Source organism: Cervus canadensis, chromosome 21, assembly GCF_019320065.1.
Source record: "Cervus canadensis isolate Bull #8, Minnesota chromosome 21, ASM1932006v1, whole genome shotgun sequence".
Taxonomy (NCBI): Eukaryota; Metazoa; Chordata; class Mammalia; order Artiodactyla; family Cervidae; genus Cervus; species Cervus canadensis.
The window spans coordinates 5,496,121-5,518,241 of NC_057406.1; the positions used below are offsets into that span (position 1 = coordinate 5,496,121).

Genomic DNA, 22,121 nt, shown 5'->3' on the forward strand with positions numbered 1-22,121 from the left:
CCATGCCCTCCTCCAGGAGATCTTCCTGACCCAGGGATCAAACCCACGTCTCTTACATCTCCTGCATTGGCAGGCGGGTTCTTTACTACTGGTGCCACCTGAGAAGCCCACCTTGTGCACATCCTAACCCACGTCACTGGGTCCTTCTTGAGCTGTTTCAGAGTGAGTCCCAGAGTCCTTTCACTTGCAGAAACAGAGAACTGCAGCTTCTCCAGAGCTCCCCGGTGGGACAGAGAATGTGTGGGCTTTTGTGCATCATCGCCTCTGCCCATCACCACAACTCTGAACATCTTTGTTGTTCAGCTACTCAGTCTTTTTGACCCCATGGACTGCGGCATGCCAGGCTTCCCTGTCCCTTACCATCTCCGGGAGCTTGCTCAAGCTCATGTCCATTCAATTAGTGATGCCATCCAACCATCTCATCCTCTGTTGTCCCCTTCTCTTCCTGTCCTCAATCTTTCCCAGCATCAGGGTCTTTTCCAATGAGTTGGCTCTTCCCATCAGGTGGTCAAAGTATTGGGACTTCAGCTTTAGCATCAGTCCTTCCAATGACTATTCAGGGATGATTTCTTTTAGGATTGACTGCACATAGCCATCCTTTTTCCTCTTTCTGTTTTAATCAATCCAATTTTTATTTCTTTAAAAACAAAACTGTAGACATGTGAGAGTGTGTTTTCCATGTGGCCAGCAGCGTAGTCTCTGCCTGCTCTAGATCAGACCCTATCTGCCTCCGGGCTTCCAGCCCTCTAATGACTGTAGGCTTGTGGATAAAGCAGAACGTCCCAACGTGGTTGATGAGGTGCCTCGTGGTCCAGCCTGGCCGCCTCTCACGGGGTCTCCTCGCCATCACACTGCCAGGTCCTCAGGCTCCCCAGGCTCCCTCCACCAACCTCAGCACCGCAGCTCCTGCCAGGATCCCCTTCCCACTCCCTTGTCCGGAGTCCTTCAGTAGGTCTCAGCCTTCCCAGCGATCCCCCGGACCCCTCTGACAAAGCCAACCTTGCAGTCATCAACCTCACACACCTGTACTGGCCATGGGGTCACGTTTGTGTCATGATAATTGTTGTGCCTCTAGGAAGGCGGAGACTTCTCTGTTTTCACTGCCAGCGGTACCCTCAAGCATAGTCCAGTGCTAGGCATCCTCACAAAGCAGTGTGTTGAGTGAATGTTAATATAAACAAATGGATTAGAAACACTGGAACACAGAGATGTGCAAATAGAAGAAAATTAAGACCACCGATAATTCTGTCATGGAGGAATTGTGTTACGTTTTTACTCACCCTTGCATATTCTTCCAAACCTTTATGCCATTATATACACACACACTATTTTTTGCAACTTTATTGAGATATAATTGATATATAAAAGTACACAATTTAATATACAGTATACAATTTGATGAGCTGGATATATGTATTTATATATATTTTCATGTATGATATCTATTTAATTTTAAAATGAGATAGGTAATTAGTGACTTTTAAATTTATCATCAGTTAACATGTTGTTAACCCTCAGTGTCAGTAAAAATTCTGCTATGTAATATTAAAAGATACAGAGTATTCCCCTTTGTTATAATCTAGGTGTTCATTATTTAATTTCTAGGTGATGGATTTTTTTCATGTTTGTTGTACTTTTTAAAATAAGCACAAACTGAATGTTATCCTCGTTTCCAGATGGGGGCTGGGGGGCAGACACACCTGCTCAAGGTCTAAACTATCGGCTAATCAGGGACAAAACTGACAGCTCAAAGTCCATCTGCCTGCTAAACTCCCACTGCCTCTATGAGTGATTTGTATTTATACACATTTTCTCTTTCCCAATCAGCTGCACAAAATACCCGCCTATAAAGATACCAAGGTGCCTTTCTTCCTGGCTTGGGATTCAGTAAGTAACGCTATCCTATGTGGCCCCAGGGTGCTACCTCCCACCCCAGGTTACAAACATGCCACTTGGTAAATAAAATTTGTTTTTTCCTGGTAGGTGGAAGAAATTATTCATGACTCTATTGCTAAGAATATATCAGCTTTCTGTAATATGCTGCGGTCATATGACCTCGGAGACACAGGACTCATTGGGCGAAATAATTTCAAGAAAATCATGCGCATATTCTGCCCATTTTTAACAACTGAACATTTAGTAAAGTAAGTTTTCGGGTAACAGAATTAGTTCATGTCACATTTTCCTTAAAGTCTGTTTGATAATTCTAAACCTTTTTCTACATGTTTTCTGCCATGTACTAGTAGGTAGTATTGGTAATAGCTTCTAATTATTGAGCCTGTACTAAACCTTGAACGTTGGTTGAGAACCTGGCATATATACTATATGACTGAGTCCTCACCACCAGAGTGTACGGTTGCACTACAACTCCTTTTCCTGAACAAGGAGATGGAGGCCTGAAGAAGTTCAGCGACTCCTTGGAGACACACGGGAGTGAGCCGTGGAGCCTGGGTCCCATCCTGGTCGCCGTGACTCGTACGGTCTTAATCTTCATACTGTTTTATCTCCCAGGGTATCTGGCTGTGACCAACCAGCCCATAAATGGTAGCCCGATTTATAGTTTATACATATAATTTATAGTTCATTTTAGTTTAAAACTTACTTTGTGGTAGCTGAGCCAAAGCTGGAGGGGACAGGGATACTAGAGAAAGAAGAGAAGAGTGTCCTGAAGGCTCCATGGGTCCTGCCTGGTGTCCCTTCCCCTCTCCACGTGGAGGGGCTCACCCCCTGCGGCGTTCCCTCACTGCAGATGACCTTGGCAACCTGCAGGGTTGGAGGAGGGGCAGAGGACCGTGGGGCCGGCTGCTTCCGGTGGTCTGGGCAGCAGAGGAACCGCCTGGTGACTCTGGACGGGGAGGCTGAGGGCCGAGGGCGGAGGGGGTCTCCGGGGATGCCCGGGGCTGCTCGAGCCGCCAGGTGGGAGAGACACAGGGCCACTGAGGGAGCAGAGGAGCTGGCCAGCCGGGGGTGAAAGCACCAGAAAAGGGGCTGCAGGAAGACGTGGGGCTCAGAGAGGAGTCCGGGCCAGGACGAGACCCCAGCGTCCTCCTCACACCAGCTGTTTGCTCGTTCGTTTGTTCGACAAGCATTTGTCTGGGTCGGCGGTGGACTGGCTGGCTGAGGTGAGCGGGCCTCGGGGAGGACCTGAGAGCACCTCCAGGCAACCAGGGCCCCAGCTGGTCCCGCAGCAGAGGAGGCCGAGAAGGTCGGGGCGATGGGACCGGATGGGGGTGCCTGAGGCTAAGGGGGCAGGGAGTCTCAGGGAGCAGGGGGCCAGCGAGGTCAGAGGTCACAGAGAAAGCAACTGGGGTGAGCAGTTGGGTGGGGGGAGACCCAGCAGGTCCTCGGGATGTGTGTGGAGTAGAGAGGGTAGGGTCAGGAAGGGAGTCACCTGGCTTCACAGACAGGCTCTGGTGTGCCTGCGGGCTGGGAGAAGCCAGAGACTGCAGCCAGCATCTGGAAAGGAAAAGCAGATGGAGCCAGGGTGGGAAGAGGGGTCGTGGGGGGCGGGTGCTGACCTAGGAGTCCCCCCTCCGGACTTCTCAGCACAGGGGTAGGCGAGATCGTCAGCTGAGGGGGGAGGCCGCAGGTGGAAGAGGAGGCTTGGGAGTTGTTAAAGGTCGCAGCAGCTTCCAAGGGCCAACAGAGGGGAACCTCTTGAGGTCTCCGTTTACTTGTCCCTAAAAAGATGTTGCCCAATGGCATTCATGTTCTACCTGAGTACACTTTATTTTCTTTATATCAACTCCTCTTTTTCTGAAGTATATTAATTTTTTTAAAAAAAAAGGCTTTTCTTACATGTAAAAACAGCATCACTCACTGTAAAGAGGTTACACTAAGTCTGCCTTTCATGAAAACAGTATGATTAAATCCTAATGAGATGTCTCTATCTGCCAAAGGCTCTGAGCAGAAGGCTTGCTATTGCTTTGTTAAAATGTAGGTTAATATGTAGAAAAAAATTATAAGTTATGTTCGATACCACTTGAAGTAAAAGAAATGAAAATTTGCAAACACGTGGAAAGACAGAGCAGGAAGGAGGAAAAGGTGGTTCTCGCATGTGTGCTGGTGGGTGGGTAAAGGACAAAGCCTCTTGGAAAGCAGTTTGGTCTAACAAGGGGCTTCCCTGGTGGCTCAGATGGTAAAGATCTGTCTGCAATGTGGGAGACCTGGGTTTGATCCCTGGGTGGGAAAGATCCCTGGAGAAGGGAATGGCTACCCACTGCGGAATTCTTGCTTGGAGAATCCCATGGACAGAGGAGCCTGGCAGGCCCCAGTCTATGGGGTTGCAAAGAGTTAGACATGACTGAGTGACTAACACTTTCAGTTTTTTCACTTCAGTGTGATAAGAACCACCCCCTGCCCACTTTGTCGCTGTGGTTCTTCTAGGAATACATACCGGGAATACATGTGGAGGTTCAGGGTGTGTTTGGAGTACCACTGGCTGAACTGCCAGGGGTGTGGGTTGGGGAGGGGTGGGCAGGAAGTAAGGATGAATCCAAGCTTCTGGCTTAAGCACCTGGGCACTCAGGATTGTCATCTGAGCTGGGGGAGGCTGAGGGGGACAGTTTCCAGGGGTAGAAATCAGCAGTTTCATTTTAGACATGTTAACTTGGAAAGGAGATTGGTGGACCTCTCACCACCCAGAGTGGCAGGTCACTCTATTCGCCTCCTTCTCCACCTTCCCCCGACCTGCACCCCGCCCCCCCCAGCTACTCTCTCCCTGTCACCAGTTCTCTCCCTGTTACCAGCTCTCTACGTGTCATCAGCTCCCTACCTGTCACCACTCTCTCCCTGTCACCACTCTCTCCCTGTCACCAGCTCTCTCCCTGTCACCACTCTCTCCCTGACACCAGCTCTCTCCCGTCACCACTCTCTCCCTGTCACCACTCTCTCCCTGTCACCAGCTCTCTCCCTGTCACCACTCTCTCCCTGTCACCGCTCTCTCCCTGTCACTGCTCTCTCCCTGAAACCAGCTCCCTACCTGTCACCACTCTCTCCCTGTCACACTCCTCGTCACCAGCTCCCTACCTGTTCACCGCTCTCTCCCTGTTCACTCTCTCTCCCTGAAACCAGCTCCCTACCTGTCACCACTCTCTCCCTGTCACCAGCTCCTACTGTCACACTCTCTCCCTGTCACCAGCTCCCTGTCACCAGCTCTCTCCCTGTCACCGCTCTCTCCCTGTCACCAGCTCTCTCCCTGTCACCACTCTCTCCCTGTCACCAGCTCCCTACCTGTCACCGCTCTCTCCCTGTCACCAGCTCTCTCCCTGTCACCGCTCTCTCCCTGTCACCAGCTCCCTGTCACCACTCTCTCCCTGTCACCGCTCTCTCCCTGTCACCAGCTCTCTCCCTGTCACCACTCTCTCCCTGTCACCAGCTCTCTCCCTGTCACCAGCTCCCTACCTGTCACCAGCTCTCTCCCTGTCACCAGCTCTCTACCTGTCACCGCTCTCTCCCTGTCACCAGCTCCCTGTCACCACTCTCTCCCTGTCACCACTCTCTCCCTGTCACCGCTCTCTCCCTGTCACCGCTCTCTCCCTGTCACCAGCTCTCTCCCTGTCACCAGCTCCCTGTCACCACTCTCTCCCTGTCACCAGCTCTCTCCCTGTCACCGCTCTCTCCCTGTCACCACTCTCTCCCCTGCACCCAGCTCTCCCCTTGTCACCAGCTCTCTCCTGTCACCCAGCTCCCACCTGTCACACTCTCTCCCTGTCACAACTCTCTCCCTGTCACCAGCTCCTCCTGTCACCACTCTCTCCTCACCGCTCTCTCCCTGTCACAGCTCTCTCCCTTCACCAGCTCCCGCCTGTCACCAGCTCTCTCCCTTCACCAGCTCCCTACCTGTCCCCACCACTCTCTCCCTGTCACCCTCTCTCCCTGTCACCAGCTCCCTTACCTGTCACCAGCTCCCTACCTGTCACCACTCTCTCCTGTCACCAGCTCCCTCCCTGTCACCAGCTCTCTCCCTGTCACCAGCTCCTACCTGTCACCACTCTCTCCCTGTCACCACTCTCTCCCTGTCACCACTCTCTCCCTGTCACCAGCTCTCCTCCTGTCACCGCTCTCTCCCTGTCACCAGCTCTCTCCCTGTCACCAGCTCCCTCCCTGTCACCACTCTCTACCTGTCACCACTCTCTACCTGTCACCACTCTCTCCCTGTCACCAGCTCCCTACCTGTCACCAGCTCCCTACCTGTCACCAGCTCTCTCCCTGTCACCAGCTCCCTGTCACCAGCTCTCTCCCTGTCACCACTCTCTCCCTGTCACCAGCTCTCTCCCTGTCACCACTCTCTCCCTGTCACCAGCTCCCTACCTGTCACCGCTCTCTCCCTGTCACCAGCTCTCTCCCTGTCACCGCTCTCTCCCTGTCACCAGCTCCCTGTCACCACTCTCTCCCTGTCACCGCTCTCTCCCTGTCACCAGCTCTCTCCCTGTCACCACTCTCTCCCTGTCACCAGCTCCCTACCTGTCACCGCTCTCTCCCTGTCACCAGCTCTCTCCCTGTCACCGCTCTCTCCCTGTCACCAGCTCTCTCCCTGTCACCAGCTCCCTACCTGTCACCACTCTCTCCCTGTCACCAGCTCCCTACCTGTCACCAGCTCTCTCCCTGTCACCCAGCTCTCTCCCTGTCACCAGCTCCACTTTTCATGGCTCCTGTCATTTGTTTATGTTTACTACCCGTGCCACCCACCAAGGATGTAAAACGTGGAGACTTTGTCTCTTCCTCCTGAAGCCCGAGTACCTAGGAGTGGAAGAGTGCCTGGCTTGTGGACAGGGCATCTTAAATGTCAAGCGAGGAAATGAATGAATGAATGAGTGAACTTCAGTGGGTTGATCATGCAATCACCTGGATTTTTGAGATGGAAGCCTCTCTATCTCTTCTCCATTATGTAACCAGTCTTTGTCTAAACTACAAAGTGAAATCACTCAGTCGTGTCCGACTCTCTGCTACCCCATGGACTGTAGCCCACGAGGCTCCTCTGTCCATGGGATTTTCCAGGCAAGAGTACTGGAGTGGGTTTCCATTTCCTTCTCCAGGGGATCTTCCCATCCCAGGGATCGAACCCGGGTCTCCCGCATTGGAGGCAGATGCTTCACCATCTGAGCCACCAGGGAAGTCCTACAGAGATGATCATGTTAAAACCCTACTTGAAGCACTCGGAGGTCCTCTGGCCATTAGGAAAATACCAGCTGCTTTAACAGACTGTGGCTTCCTGGCCCCTCAGGACCCTCAAGCCCCTCTGGAGCTCGGGCTCTGTAGCCAGAAGGCCTGGGTTCAAATCCCAGCTCAGCCCTGAACAAGCTGTGAACTGGGGCAAGTGCTGAGCGTGAGAGTTGTGGTGAGGCTCAAATGAGGTGATGGACACAAAGCCGTCACCCAGGGTCAAGCCCACGGGGAGCTCTCGTTCGCTGTGGCCATTCCTGCACGATGCAGCTCAGCGAGGCTGACGCTGAGCTCTCTGCTCTCTCCGGGTTTTCAGATGATCTGTTCCCTCCTTTCAGAATGAGCACTTTCCCAGCCTCTTGCAGCTCCGTGAGGTGGGCATTGCTCTGCATTGGGAGCATGGAGTCTTAACCCCTAGACCACCAGGGAAGTCTCAAGCTAACCCATATTTAAATAATATAATTGGAAGAAGTCCATTAAGTATATATATCTCCATGAACCCATCACAAGCTGTCAATCCAGACACTAAACTTTTTCACCATCCTTAAAGCTTCCTTGTGCTCTTTGCAATCCCTCTCTTCCACCCACCTGGCACCATGTCACTGCAGATGACATGGCATTTTCTAGGATTCTCTGTGAAGGCAAGCCTACAAGATGCCAGGTTTTTATTCACCAAGCATAATGTCTATGTGGCTCACTGGCGCTGTTTTGTGTATCCACAGTTGGTTCTTGTTCATTGTGGAGTAGACTTGTTTTATGGCCTTCCCCAGCCTTGTGGGTCCACTCATCTACTGATGGGCATTTGGTTTGTTCCCAGTTTTTGCTCTTACAATGAAAGCCACACGTATTATACAAGTCTTTGTGCAGCATACGTTTTCGTTTCTTCCAGTTAAGTGCCTACGGGCGGGACAGCTGGTTCCTCTGATGAGTATACGTTCGGTTGCCCTACTGTCTTCCAAAGTGGGAGCGCCGTCCCGCACTCCACCAGCCATGGAGGAAGCCTGTAGCCATTCACCTCCTTGCAGACACTTGGTAGACTTGGCCTTATTTCAGCTGTTCTAATGGGCGTGTTCTAATTATTTTTAAAATCCAGACTCTGCAGTAAGTTTCAGGATACTGCTTCAGGAAGAATCCTTTACAAGAAACTTTTGGCATGCCTAGGAATTAATCGCCCGCCCACTGTCTCTCCAGTTCCTGTGCCAAAGGGTCAACTGTTAAATGAACATCTTCAAAAAGAGGAGCAGCCGCTGCCAGACCTTTCTGAGAGGTAAAACAAAAGGAAAGCGTGTATTAAAGCTGCGGTGCCCTACTGTGGATACGTTAGTTGCTCAGTCATGCCCGACTCTTTGCAACCCCGTGGACAGTAGTCCACTGTAGCGCGCCAGTCTCTTCTGTCTGTGGAATTCGACTGCAAGGTAGACAGTAAATATTTGTTGACAAAAATGAGTATTTAAATATTTTAGGATTTAAATAAGAAAGATGGCAAATGATTAATGCAGTGATTAGAGTCAGGGAGTTTTAGAGCAAGCAGAGACCTTAGGAATATACTGCACTGACTTATTAATTCTAGCATTCAGAGCACTGAGACCTGAGAGGAGGTTTGGGGACTTGCCTCACAGTATTTGGGCTTCCCAGGGGGCCCTAGTGGTAAAGAACCCACCTGCCAGTGCAGGAGATGTAAGAGACATGGGTTCGATCCCTGGGTCAGGAAGATACCCTGGAGAAGGAAATGGCAACCCACTCCAATGGAATCCCATGGACCGAGGAGCCAGCGGGCTACACTCCACAGGGTCACAAAGAGTTGGACACAAATGAGAGCGACTTTGCGTGCTCAGGTTATTCACAAACTTAGTGGATACCCTGGGGGAAGGACCCAGGACTTTCAACTCCCAAAGAACCCATCTGCCACTCAACTATTACCTCCCTGCAGTCACACTTACTTTTTTCCAGAGTTGGAGCTTCCTTAGTGCTGTATAATATTTATTGCAAAATATACTCATCACACTGGTTAACATTTTCTAACATGAATGATAAAATTACTTAAATGATGGCCAGATTGAATTGTAACAGTAAAACATACTTAGTAAATCCATTAAAAGTCAGACTGATGAATATTCTAGCCCTTCATTTTGAAAAATATAGGTTTAGTCTAATGAAAAGATATTATTTTAACTTGCTTGTTCTATAGCTTATAATAAATCCATAAGGAAAGGTAAAATGTAGAACTAATCAGCCAACTTCACTTTGTCATATCCCCTTTAAAAAATTCTTAAGTGTAGAGCAATGGGAATATTTTAATGCTAAGGTGAGGAAATTTGAATATCTGGGCACTTTAATAGTAGCTGCTTTATAGATGAGTAGAAAGATGGTATTTTAAGAGAAAGGTAAAATATTCTATGAAGAGCTACGTCTGCCTCCCAAAAAAGCAGTGAAAGAAGTGCTAGCAATTTAGCATTTCATCAAACGTGGGCATTCTTGGACATCTCTTAGAGCTGACAGAAGCAGCAGGTGAGGAGTCGAAGTCCGTTCTCAAGACCATCTCATGGCTATCAAAATGAGGTCTAGGATACTGCAGGAGAATAATTATCCTTCAAAGACACATGCATTCTCACACTCAGACACAGAGCACACTGCATAAGATCTGTATTATATAAATTAAATGGATTTTGTGAGTCCACTTGGGTTAACTGTGGACATCCCTTCCTTCCCATGGCTGTCTGATGATCTTTGATCTGGTTTCCATGAAGCAGCCTGTTTAATTTAAGGCGGTGTAGCAGGCTCTGACTTTGCATTTTCCCAGTTCACTACAGTATCCTTTTTCAGCCCTGTCTTCCCACTCCCGTGCTAGATTCAGCCAGCTCAAAGCACAGCTGAAAACGTCAGGGGCGACACCAGCCCCTGCCCCGAAGCTCCCCGCCCTGGCCTGCTGCCTTGTGCTGGGACCTCGGCCGGGGAGGGGGAGCTTACCTGACACGGTGACACAGAACAGCGGGCCTGGCTCTGAAGCGATGAGCCATGGGCGTCTAAGAAGTCGCCAAGTCACTCCCTTGACCTCAGCATCTGTCTGCTCATTTGTGGAAAGGGGATGGAAAACCCCCGTGTTGTCCTGGGTTGAACCATAAGCGGGTGAGGTCTGTAGCAGGGGTCCCCAACCTCCGGGACCATGCCTAGTGATCTGAGGTGGAGCCGATGTAATAACAATAGAAGTAAAGTGCACAATAAATGCAGTGAGCTTGAATCACCCCCAAATCACCCCTCCCCCATTCCGTGGAAAAATTTGTCTTCCACAAAACTGGTCCCTGGTGCCAAAAAAGGTTGGGGGCCGCTGGCTTCTAGAAAGCGTGCTGCTGCACCTGTGTGTCTGCTTTGATTTTAGAGCCAAGCCCGCTGAGAGCCAAGGAGCCATGACCAGGAACATGACCAAGGATGAAGTCATTGAGAAGCTCAAAAGCTGCATACGGCAGCAGGACCCAGCCTTCAGAAAACGGTTTCTCGACTTCACCACGGAGCCTAATGGCAAAATTAACACACGTGACTTCAAGAAGGTAGGAGAGTAAGGTCTCTCTGCGTTTCTGCGTTTCCTCCTTTCCTGAAGGAAGTTTAGTTGTCTTACTGTGCTACCAGGCTCCAAAGGCACAAGCATTAAGTTTTTTTTTTTTCAGTCAGGGTTTATTCCAGGGCAAAACGGTTTCATTTCTAGGCATCTTCCGGCAATGTAAAAGGATTCTTCTGGCCAAAAATGTCCTTGGCAACTTTCTTCAGAATACGCTTCTGATGTGAATGCGGCCGGTTTTTGATAGTTAAGCTTTCAAAACAAAGGGTTCATCGGTGCTTTCCTTGGCCGTCCCCCTGAGGACCGGGACCCGTGTGCGCGGTGGGGTGGTGGGGGTGCGGGGCAAGGCTGCCCAGGCACCCCCCAGCCCTGCCAGCGAGGGGTTCCTGGGATGCTGTGATCAGAGAGCTGCGGTTTGTTCCTCAAGAAAGTGGGGGGGAAAAACTGGCAGTGAAAACGGGAAGCTCAGAGTGCTGATTTGCATGTGTTTATGGGAATTGATGAGGTTCATGCCAGAAAGAACTCACTTTGAAGGGTTCTGCACAGACTTCTCAGGAATGAATTTGAACGATTGCTTAAAATTCCTATTGTGATCCCCGTAGTTCATCATCTGCAGCTATTTTTAAGGGACACCTTGCCGTTAATACGTCGTAGTGTCCATGTGGACACCTTCAGAAGAAGGCAGTGAAATATATTTCCAAGAAGAGAAATAATCATACTAGCAGCTGCAGTTTATCTAGTGCCTGCCCCTGTGCCAGGCGCTGAAATGGGCTCCGTCCGAATCTCATTTCCAAGCCTCTCGTTGGCAGCAGTGTGGGGGTTGGGGGGTGTGGAGGAGGGGCTGGGGCGGGGGAGGGATTAGATGGCTGTGGAAACAGTCCGGACCTCCCCTTCCCCAAGCAAGATACACGGACGTGGAGGATCTATATTTGTGAGCCTAAGGGGCCCCGTGAGGAGACATGGGGTTAACGGGTAAGGGAGAGGAAAGAGTCAAGGATGGTTCTTCGAGTTCTGGTTGGGGGGACCAGGAACTGATAACCAGCCATCGCCGACTCTGACGAGAGCGACTTCAGTGGCTAAATGGGCAGGAATCATGGAACTCTCCCAGGGCCTGGTCCCGGGTTCCACCCAGAATCACCTGGCAAATGGGGCCTCTTTTTTTTTTTTTTTTTAAAGTTAAAAGTTTTTATTTTTGTTTGTGCTGGGTCTTCATTGCTGCGCAGGCTTTATCTAGTTACGGCAAGTAGGAGCTGCTCTCCAGCTGCGGTGCATGGGCTTCTCATTGTTGAAACCACTGGTGGCTTCTCTTGTTGCGGAGCACAGGCTCTAGGCTACGTGGACTCCAGTAGTTGCAGCTCGCAGGCTCAAGGGCACAGGATCACCTGTTGTGGCGCTCAGGCTTAGTTGCCGCATGGCCACAGCGTGTAGGATCTTCCTGGATGGGGATCCAACCTAGGTCCCCGGCATTGGCAGGTGGGTTCCTAACTACCGGGCCCGCAGGGAAGTCCCTAGTTCATTTCTTTATTCTGCCTGTTTATCTTCCTCCAGTAAAAACATATGCTCCAAAGGTAGACATTTTTATCTCTTTTGAACAGGGATGCATTCCAGTACTTGGCACGCGGTAGGGCCCAGAGGACATTTGCTGGATGAACAGGTGAAGCTAAAGAGTTAACTAGAATCCCCAGGGGAGCCTGAAGGGCCACCACCTGCGGAGTGAGGCAAGCAGGCGCTTCAGAAGCCAGCTGGGATTCCTAAACGTGAAACTGGCTCCCCTCTGCACCTGGCGAACCCACCCTGGCCCCCTTCTCTGCCCCCTGCCTGCCTCCGTGTTCCGGCCGAGCAGGGGGCAGCTGCCGCTCTGCTCTTGCTCCCCGGTGCTGCCTGCACGCTTCTCCCCTCCCTGGTTCCTGGCTTCCTGGAGACAGCCGGTGGGCGGCAGGGGCTGCAGAAGAAAACAGAAAACACTAGAGGATGGAGATGCAGGGAGAGAAGTCTGTTGTTTCAGGAGACTTAGCAACCAGTTCACTGCGCACACAATTAGGGAGGTATTCTACTGGCTTCCCTCCTAGTGACTTGTTGGGTTTAACCTTTTAAAACCTCCTGTTGTGACCAGCCGTTTAACTTGAAGATCAATAATCGTGGGGTGACTTTCTACAGTCTGCTGGGGACCCAGATTTCAACTCTATAGGCTGGTAACCTCAAAGCATTATGTAAATGTAAATTTTCAGTGTTAAATTATTTATCAATGAGAGCGATTCTACCACTGGTGAAGTCAGAGCTGGGAAAATCATGGGCTTATACTGTAGAAAGAAACCAGAATTTAGATTGGACAAAATGCAAGGCATCCAGATGTTAAAGGTTTGGGAATACCCAACTTCATGGGCAAGGAAACCTTTGAAACCAACTCTTGTAGAGAGCTTTAAGCATTAATGATGACTAATTCTGTAATGGGAATAATAGCAATGATAATAACCATGATGATGATGCTGACCATTGCTGGAATAGTGATGGTATCACTACACTGGGCACTTACTGACTCTGCCAGTGTGCAGGCACCGGGGCGTTGGTTCACAAGCTTTATTTGTAACTGTCGCAGGAGCCCTGTGAGGTATAGATCACCTTACACCCACTTCACAGGTGAGGAGACCAAAGCTTAGGACTTAAGATCATGGCTCAGCGTGGTCCAGCTGGTAAGCCATTCAGACACTCGACTTTGAATCCATGCCAGCCCGTATCAGCCTCAGACCCCTGCCGAGTGTGACACCGGGTTGGTGGGTGTCACACAGGCTGTGCGCGTGCTTGCTCGCTCAGTCGTGTCCGACTCTTTGCGGCCCCATGGACTGGGGCCCTCCAGGCTCCTCTGTCCGTGGGGTTTTCCAGGCAGGAATGTAGGAGTGGGTAGCCATTCCCTTCTCCAGAGCATCTTCTTGACTCAGGGATTGAACCTGGGTTTCCCACATTGCAGACAGATTCTTTACCTTCTGAGCCACCAGGGAAGCCCATGTAGGCTAGCTGGGTACAACCGATGGTAGCTTTGAGGTTGGATCTGGCCTCAGAGTTTTGTGGGAAGGACATAATAAGAATGCCCCTCCACTTCTTCCTACCAGTTTGGTTGCGGGGAGGCAATGTTCTTGCCCTCTCTTCCCCCAGACCTCTGTCTCACCAGTTAGTAGTGCAGTGGCTGCAAGAGTTTCAAGCCCGGGGCATTGGGAGTGAAGCTCTAAGTCCTATTTACCCACTTGCCGAGTTCTGCATCTATGCACTTGTTCATCCTTTGAACACAGGCAGCGCTTCACCGTTGGCTTGAATACCTTGCAAACTATCACTTATAAAAATCACGGCAGATGGTGACTACAGCCATGAAATTAAAAGACACTTGGCTCCTTGGAAGAAAAGCTGTGACCAACCTAGACAGCATATTAAAAAGCAGAGACATTACTCTGCCGACAAAGGTTCCATCTAATCAAAGCTATGGTTTTTCCAGTAGTCATATACGGATGTTAGCGTTGGACCATAAAGAAAGCCGAGTGCCGAAGAACTGATGCTTTTGAACTGTGATGTTGGAGAAGACTCTTGAGAGTCCCTTGGACTGCAAGGAGATCAAACCAGTCCATCCTGAAGGAAATCAGTCCTGAACATTCATTGGAAGGACTGATGCTGAATCTGAAGCTGCAGTACTTTAACCACCTGATGCGAAGAACTGACTCATTGGAAAAGACCCTGATCCTGGGAAAGATTGAAGGCAGGAGGAGAAGGGGACAACAGAGGATGAGATGGTTGGACGGCATCACCGACACAATGGACATGAGTCTAGCAAGCTCCAGGAGTTGGTGATGGACAGGAAAGCCTGGTGTGCTGCAGTCCATGGGGTCGCAGAGTCAGACACGACCGAGTGACTGAACTGAACTGAATACCTTGCACTCTAAATTAGAAGTGCTGTTTATTCTTAGCAGCCGTCACCTTCCCTGCGGTGGAGGCAGCAGGTGATGGGCTACACAGGTCCTCTTAGGAGAGAACCATGTGAATAGAATCCAGAGCCAGGTGGAAGCTGACAGGTCACTGTGTCCCTGCATGGTCTTTGCTAAGACTCTGTTACTTTTTTCACCTCACTGGTCAGGTAGCTTCTGTCTGTTATGCAAACTTTTATTTGTTAACTAGTAATTGAACTTTCTCCCTTTTCTCTCGAGTGTAGGAGATATCAGAGTTTCTGATTAGTGTGAGATAACCAGGGACCCCACACTGAGTTGAGAGCCCTGGTCGAGGCAGAGCTATTGGGGTTTTCATGAACTCATTGTGTTTTTCATGATTAAGTCTGCAATTTCCACTGTGGGAGGAAAAAGGACAGTTCTTTCTGGAATTGTACTAGCCCTAGTTGTGTATTTTGCATCATCCATTAAATCATTGTTCACAACAACCCTGTAATACATATTCTTTCTCTCAGGAAATCCCCTTCTTCTGCTTGATTGCTCTGGCCTCTGCACCACAAATCCTGTGACTTCCATGTATTTTTAAACGTGTCAATTTATTTAAATAATGAATCAAGAACTTGTAATGTTGCAGAAAACCATTTTTGAATTTTAAGATGATCTAGAATATTTATATTCCTTCTCTGGATACAGTTTCTCCCTTTCCCTATCCTTCATTTGCTGAATTAGCAGCAAACCCCCAAAACAGTAGCTTAACTTTTAAAAGTGGCTATTTTTCTCCTTTAAGAAAGGAGTCCAGAGGTTGTTGTTATAGGGTCAGTGCAGCAGCTCTACATTGTCTTCAGAAACCCAGGATGCTTCTAGCTTCTTACTCGTTCAGTCTTATCCTCATGTATGCAAGATAGCTGCTGGAACACCAGCTATCACACACATGTTTCAGGCACAAAGAAGGGAAAAGGGCAGGGCAAAGGCTTGAGCCAGGGAAGTCTTTCTTTTTTAAAGGGCTTTTTTGGAAGCTCCTCAGACTTAACATTTTGTTGTAATATATCGTAAGCTTCCACTTACATATATGTATAAATATATATATAATACACACATACAGACTTTTTGGCTGGGTACATTACTACCTCCAGGAAAAGCAAGGTCCTGTTCCTATGGGAGAAGGAGAGAATACACATCAGGCAGGCAAAGACAGCAGTCTCTGTCATCCTTTCTCTCGGTAAACGTTGTGAGGGTGCCTGTTCCATACTTGGAATAGGACTGAGGCACATGGGGAACATGGATAAAGCAGAAGTTTCATTGCTTGGGACTAGTGACCCATGGGGAACATAAAATGACTAAACACCCAAGGACACATAAGTCAAGATTAGTCTAATTGAGTAATTAGACTAATTGAGCTATTCCATCCATCAGGAATTTGAGGGCAGCTTTACAATTCTGGTTCCCCATAATTGGCTGTTCCTAATGGGAAATTGTTATTCTTCATCCTCAGTAAATACACTGAACATCGTTCAGCACACTGTTATTCTTAGTCCCATTTCTGGAGTCCCAGCAGAGGCCCCGGCGACAGACACAGGCTGCAGAACTCATCAGCCAACACACACAGAGCCCCCAAGACGTGGATTAGGGAAGCCAGAGTCTGTAACAGCCCAGCCCAGTGTCCCAGATTCTTAGCAGCCTCGGCCCCTTACTTCTGCACCTTCCTGAAGGCGAGGACATCTTACCTTGCTTAGCAGGAAGTGAGCTTCCTCACTTCCTCCTAGCAGAGTAGCTTAAGCCCTTTGGGTGCTGGTCACACTCACATATCTGGGGAATGGGTACCCACCCCACTCACTGCCATCAGTTCCTAATCCCACACAGTCTTCTCCGGCTAGGGACAGGGACCCTGATTAGATTAAACCTAGCCCCACAAACACGCTTGAGCATCTCTTGGCTGTTCCTTACCACTTCCTAATCTTACACATGTTTCAAGGGAGTGAACCAGTGGTGTGTTCGAGGTCCTGCACATCTTCAGTTTTGTTGCTCCAAGCTCCATACACTGTCAAAAGTCTGTATTTATTTCTCTATTTTCCAGTAATAACTCTCTTGACAGATGCCAAACCTGGAGCCTCTGGGCATCTGGCCGTGCCCAAATTGGCCAGTTCCTCCAGGGCTGGGCAGCTGCAGGCCCTCAGTGCCGATGGACCACACCTCTAGGGCTTTGTTTTTGCCTCTGTGTTCTCAGGGTCTTCCTCCCTGTTGGGCCTTTGTATCTTAAGTTGGGAGACTTGCATCATCCTTTTTTAAGTTTTCAGTTCAGGTCATTAGACTCCAGCCCTGGCCCATTCCAGAGATCAGCACACGTCTGGAGTGGGGAGCCAGGCATGCTCTGAGCCTGTCCCCCCACGTCTCCAGCTTCGCCACTCCAGCACCACGTGAACGCTCTGCTGGAGTGGCTCTCTGTCTGGCCCAAACCTATTTCTCAGTCCAGAGTCTACTCCCAGAGGCGTCAGCTGTTCCCAGGGGAAATGCAATTGCCTAGTCTCAGTTTGACACTGAAAGTGTGAAAGTGAAAGTCGCTCAGTTGTGTCCGGCTCTGAATACTGGAGTGGGTAGCGTTTCCCTTCTCCAGGGGATCTTCCCAACCCAGAGATCAAACCCAGGTCTCCCACATTGCGGGCAGATTCTTTACCAGCTAAGCCACAAGGGAAGCCCAGGAATACTGGAGTGGGTAGCCTATCCCTTCTCCAGCGGATCTTCCTGACCCAGGAATTGAACTGTGGTCTCCTGCATTGCAGGCAGATTCTTTACCAACTGAGCTACCAGGGAAACCTTTGAGGCTGAAAGGTGAATCCTTTCCACCTTGGGATTTTGGTTCCTTGAAACCTCATGGCTTTTTCAGCTTTCTGATGCCTTTTTATAATTTTTACTTGATTTTTTTCTTAATTATTTTCATGGGGAATATTTGCTTGCTGTGAATTACTTCATCCTACCCAAATGCAGAAATTGAGGTCTGTCAGTTTTTTCTTTTCGAAGTAACAACTTTATTTGACTTGTTATTTTTCTCTTGTATATTTGTTTTATATTTCTTTATTTCTGCTGTTACCTCAATTATTTTCTTCCTTCTACCTACTAGGGATTCAATTTGCTTTTCTTTTTCTAACTTCTGGAGATAGAATGTTAGATCATTGCTTTCCAGCCTTTATCTCTCTAATGTATGAGCTGATGGCTATCCATGGTCCTCTGGGTGCAGGCTTAGCTGCATAGTACAGGTTTCGTATACTGTGTTTTCATTGTCATTCGGTTCAACATAGCTTATAATTTCCATTGTGATTTCTTCTTTTCTCCAATTGCTTACTGTTTAATTTCCACACAGTTGATATTTTCTAGTTTATCTCTTATTATTGATTTTAAAACTGATTCCACCATGATCAGAGAATAGATTTTAAAGTCTATACACATCGAGCCGACAGTCCTCTGCTTCAACAGCTGAGCTATCAAAGGGTGTGGTTTTAAAGTATAAATCACTTCAACTGATCCTTCTAAATATGCTGAGGCTTGGATTGTGACCCACTAATAGAGACAATTCTGGTAAATGTCCCAGAAGCACTTGAAAAGAATGTGTACTCCATCATGGACCTTTAGTTTTCTAAGTAGGCCAATGAAGTTGATTTTATTGTATTTTTCAGAACTTCTGTCTCCTTATCAACTTTTTTGCCTGCTCATCCCATTAGCTGTTGAGAGAAATGTGTTGAAGTCTCCCAACTGATGGTGGATTTGTTTAGTGAGATCCTTTTTAGTTCTGTTGATTATTGCCTTATTCACTTTGAAGCTAAATTTTTGGGTACACATAGACTCAGAACTGCTGAAGCTTCCTGTGAATTGTCTTCTTTATCATTATGACATGACTCTCTTGATCCAGAGTGATGCTACTTGCCTTCAAGTCTATTTTAGACTGATAATAATATGGTTACTTCAGGTTTCTTTTGATTCATGTTAGCATAGCATATTTTTTCCTATCCTTTTACCTCAAATTTTCTCAGTGCTTATATTTAAATTGTCTCACATGGACAGCATATAGCTGATATTTTAAAAACAGACTGTGACAGCCTTAGTCTTGTACTTGCAGTAATCACTTCATTTTACATTTAATTACTGATAGAGTTGATTTTACTAGAGCAATACTCCAGTATTCTTGCCTGGGAAATCCCATGGACAGAGGATCCTGGTGGATACAGTTCATGGGGTCACAGAGAGTTGGACATGACTAAGCACATAAGCACAAGAGTTGATTTTATATCTGTGAATATCACCTTACTATTTTTTTTTCTATTTGACCCAGCTGTTTCATGTATTCTTTTCTTTCCTTTCTTGCCTTCTTTTAGGTTATTTAGCTGTTTCTACCATTCCACTTTCCCCTCTGTCAGCCTATGGGTGTGTATGTCCTTTTGTAAGTCTTTAGAAGCTGTCCGAGAGATTTGATATGAATCCTTGTCTTATTGTATGTACTTAAATATGTTGTTATTTTTACCACTTCTCTAGCAATGCTAAATATAAAACTAATTTCATTCACCCCTTCCTAGCTTTTATGTTACTATTGTCATGCATTTAAATTTTACTTCAATGCTGAATCCCATGGGACGCTATTTTTATGATAAATAAGATATCATATGTATCTGCATGTTTACCCTTGCTATTTCTTTCCATCTTATATTTTTGTATGCTTGTGCCTGGACTAATTTTTTCAATTAATTTATTATTATTATTTTTAGCTGGACTGGATCTTCGTTGCTGTGCATGGGCTTTCTCTAGTTGCAGCGAGCAGGGCCTTCTCTCTAGTTGCGGTGCTTGGGCCTCTCGTTGTGGTGGCTTCTCTCGTTGTGGAGCATGAGCTCCAGGGCACACAGGCTTCAGTGGTTGTGGTACACAGGCTTAGTTGCCCTGCAGCGTGTGGAACACTCCAACAACAAAACCAACCAACCAACAACAACAAAAAAATACTCCCTTCTAGCATGTAGTCCTCAAAGTTTTTTTAGAAAAGGCAGAGGAACTAGAGATCAAATTGCCAACATCTGTTGGATCATTGAGAAAGCAAGAGAGTTCCAGAAAAACATCTACTTCTGCTTTATTGATCATGCCAAAGCCTTTGACTGTGTGGGTCACAACAAACTGTGGAAAATTCTTCAAGAGGTGGGAATACCAGACCACCTGACCTACCTCCTGAGAAATCTGTGTGCAGGTCAAGAAGCAACAGTTAGAACTGGACATGGAACAACAGACTGGTTCCAAATAGGAAAAGGAGTACGTCAAGACAGTATATTGTCACCCTGCTTATTTAACTTATATGCAGAGCACATCATGAGAAATGCTGGGCTGGAGGAAGCACAAGCTGGAATCAAGATTGCCGGGAGAAATACCAATAACCTCAGATATGCAGATGACACCACCCTTATGGCAGAAAGTGAAGAGGAACTAAAGAGCCTCTTGATGGAAGTGAGAGAGGAGAGTGAAAAAGTTGCCTTAAAGCTCAACATTCAGAAAACTAAGATCATGGCATCCGGTCCCATCACTTCATGGCAAATAGATGGGGAAACAATAGAAACAGTGACAGACTTTAGTTTTTTGGGCTCCAAAATCACTGCAGATGGTGATTGCAGCCATGAAATTAAAAGACACTTGCTCCTTGGAAGAAAAGCTATGACTAACCTAGACAGCATAGTAAAAAGCAGAGACATCATTACTTTGCCAACAAAGGTCCGTCTAGTCAAGGCTATGGTTTTTCCAGTAGTCATGTATGGATGTGAGAGTTGGACTATAAAGAAAGCTGAGCACTGAAGAATTGATGCTTTTGAACTGTGGTTGGAGAAGACTTTTGAGAGTCCCTTGAACAGCAAGGAGATCCAACCAGTCCATCCTAAGGGAGATCAGTCCTGAATATTCATTGGAAGGACTGATGCTGAAACTCCAATACTTTGGCCACCTAATGCAAAAAACTGACTCCTTGGAAAAGACCCTGATGCTGGGAAAGATTGAAGGCAGGAGGAGAAGGGGACGACAGAGGATGAAATGGCTGGATGGCATCACCGACTCAATGGACATGAGTGTGAGCAAGCTCCAGGAGTTGATGATGAACAGGGAGGCCTGGCGTGTTGCGGTCCATGGGGTGTGGTCCATGGGGTCGCAAAGAGTCAGACACAACTGAGCGACTGAACGGAACTGAACTGATGCCTGTGTGCTGTCACTCCAGTCGTGTCCGACTCTTTGTGACCCCATGGACTGTAGCCCGCCAGGCTCCTCTGTCCATGGGACTCTCCAGGCAAGAATACTGGAGTGGGTTGCCATTTCCTAACCAGGCAATCCTCCTGACCCAGGGATTGAACCTGCCTCTCCTGTGTCTCCTGCTTTAGTAGGTGGATTTTTTATTACTGAGCCACTGGGGAAGCTCTTTTAACTCAGAGCATGGGCTATTCTTTGAGCCCTCATCCCTGGAAAGTCCTGAACTCTATCTAACCTTAGTTTCCTCAGGACTCAAAAAGGTGACCAAAAAAAAAAAAAAGTCCCTTTAGCTTTTCTGAGGTTTTCTGCTTTGATTCCTTAGCCTTCTGTCAATCCCCACCCCATGGCTTCTGAGTTCAGCAAGTGCCTCGAGGGGAAAACTGACAGTGTCAGGGTCCGTTTTCTGTTTTCCCTTCTCACCGGGAAACTGAAAAGTCAAGTCTCTGATTCTGGTCTCTGCAGTCCCGCGAGCTCTGCTCGTTTCTCTCTCTGCTGGTAGTGACCGCCTGCCTGGGCCTTCAGCCCCGACCCTGAACCCTGGCTCTGCTCCCAGAATGGGTCCGTGACCTCCTTCCCTCCCGAGTCCTGAGTTTCCCCCTCCACTCCGCCTGCTGTCCCTGTGAGCCCTTGTCGTCTCAGCAGCTGTCTGTCTGTCAAACGGATGTTTTGCTGTCTTTTGTCTGGCTTTCTGTTTGTTCTCAGTGGAAGCAAAGACCTGCAAGTTGAACACCGACCCTTCCCTCTTTGATGGGCATTTGCTTCTTTTTCTCTCTTTTTCCCTCTTTAAACAGTCGTTCTTTATGTATCTCTGTGTACCGATGCTTTCATCTCTATGGAACGGATTCCCTGGGGTAGGATTGCTTGGTCTGAGATAACGTATATTTTGTTTTAACACGTCTTGTCTGTGTGCTTTAAAAAAAAATAATGCTGTAGCATTTCATACTTCTAACAGCTGTGTATGAGAGTATCTTTTTCTCTAACCCCTGTTATATAGCATTTTAGCTCTTTCTAGTTTTTGCTGGTCTGATAGTTGTAAAGTGATTGCTCAGTTTAAATTTGCATTCGTTTCTGTGACTACCGGTGAATGTAGGCTTCTTCTGGGGTTTTTTCCCTTTGCTCTTGGATTTGTTCTTCGGGGAATTGTCCATTCACATTCTTTGCCCTCTTGTCACCTTAGAAGAGGTTTGCAATAGACATCATTATTTACCCGTTTCCATAAGAAG

General features: G+C 48.0%; 1 protein-coding gene across 1 annotated transcript in view; it reads left to right on the forward strand.

Annotated features, from left to right (window-relative positions):
• Positions 1-22,121, forward strand: part of EFCAB6 (EF-hand calcium binding domain 6) — a 251,019-nt gene that overhangs the window by 124,018 nt on the left and 104,880 nt on the right. Inside the window, exons 14-17 of the mRNA XM_043441591.1 lie at positions 1,828-1,887; positions 1,984-2,144; positions 8,258-8,431; positions 10,541-10,709. Of these exons, the coding sequence (XP_043297526.1) occupies positions 1,828-1,887; positions 1,984-2,144; positions 8,258-8,431; positions 10,541-10,709 (564 nt within the window). The remainder of the gene's footprint in view (positions 1-1,827; positions 1,888-1,983; positions 2,145-8,257; positions 8,432-10,540; positions 10,710-22,121) is intronic.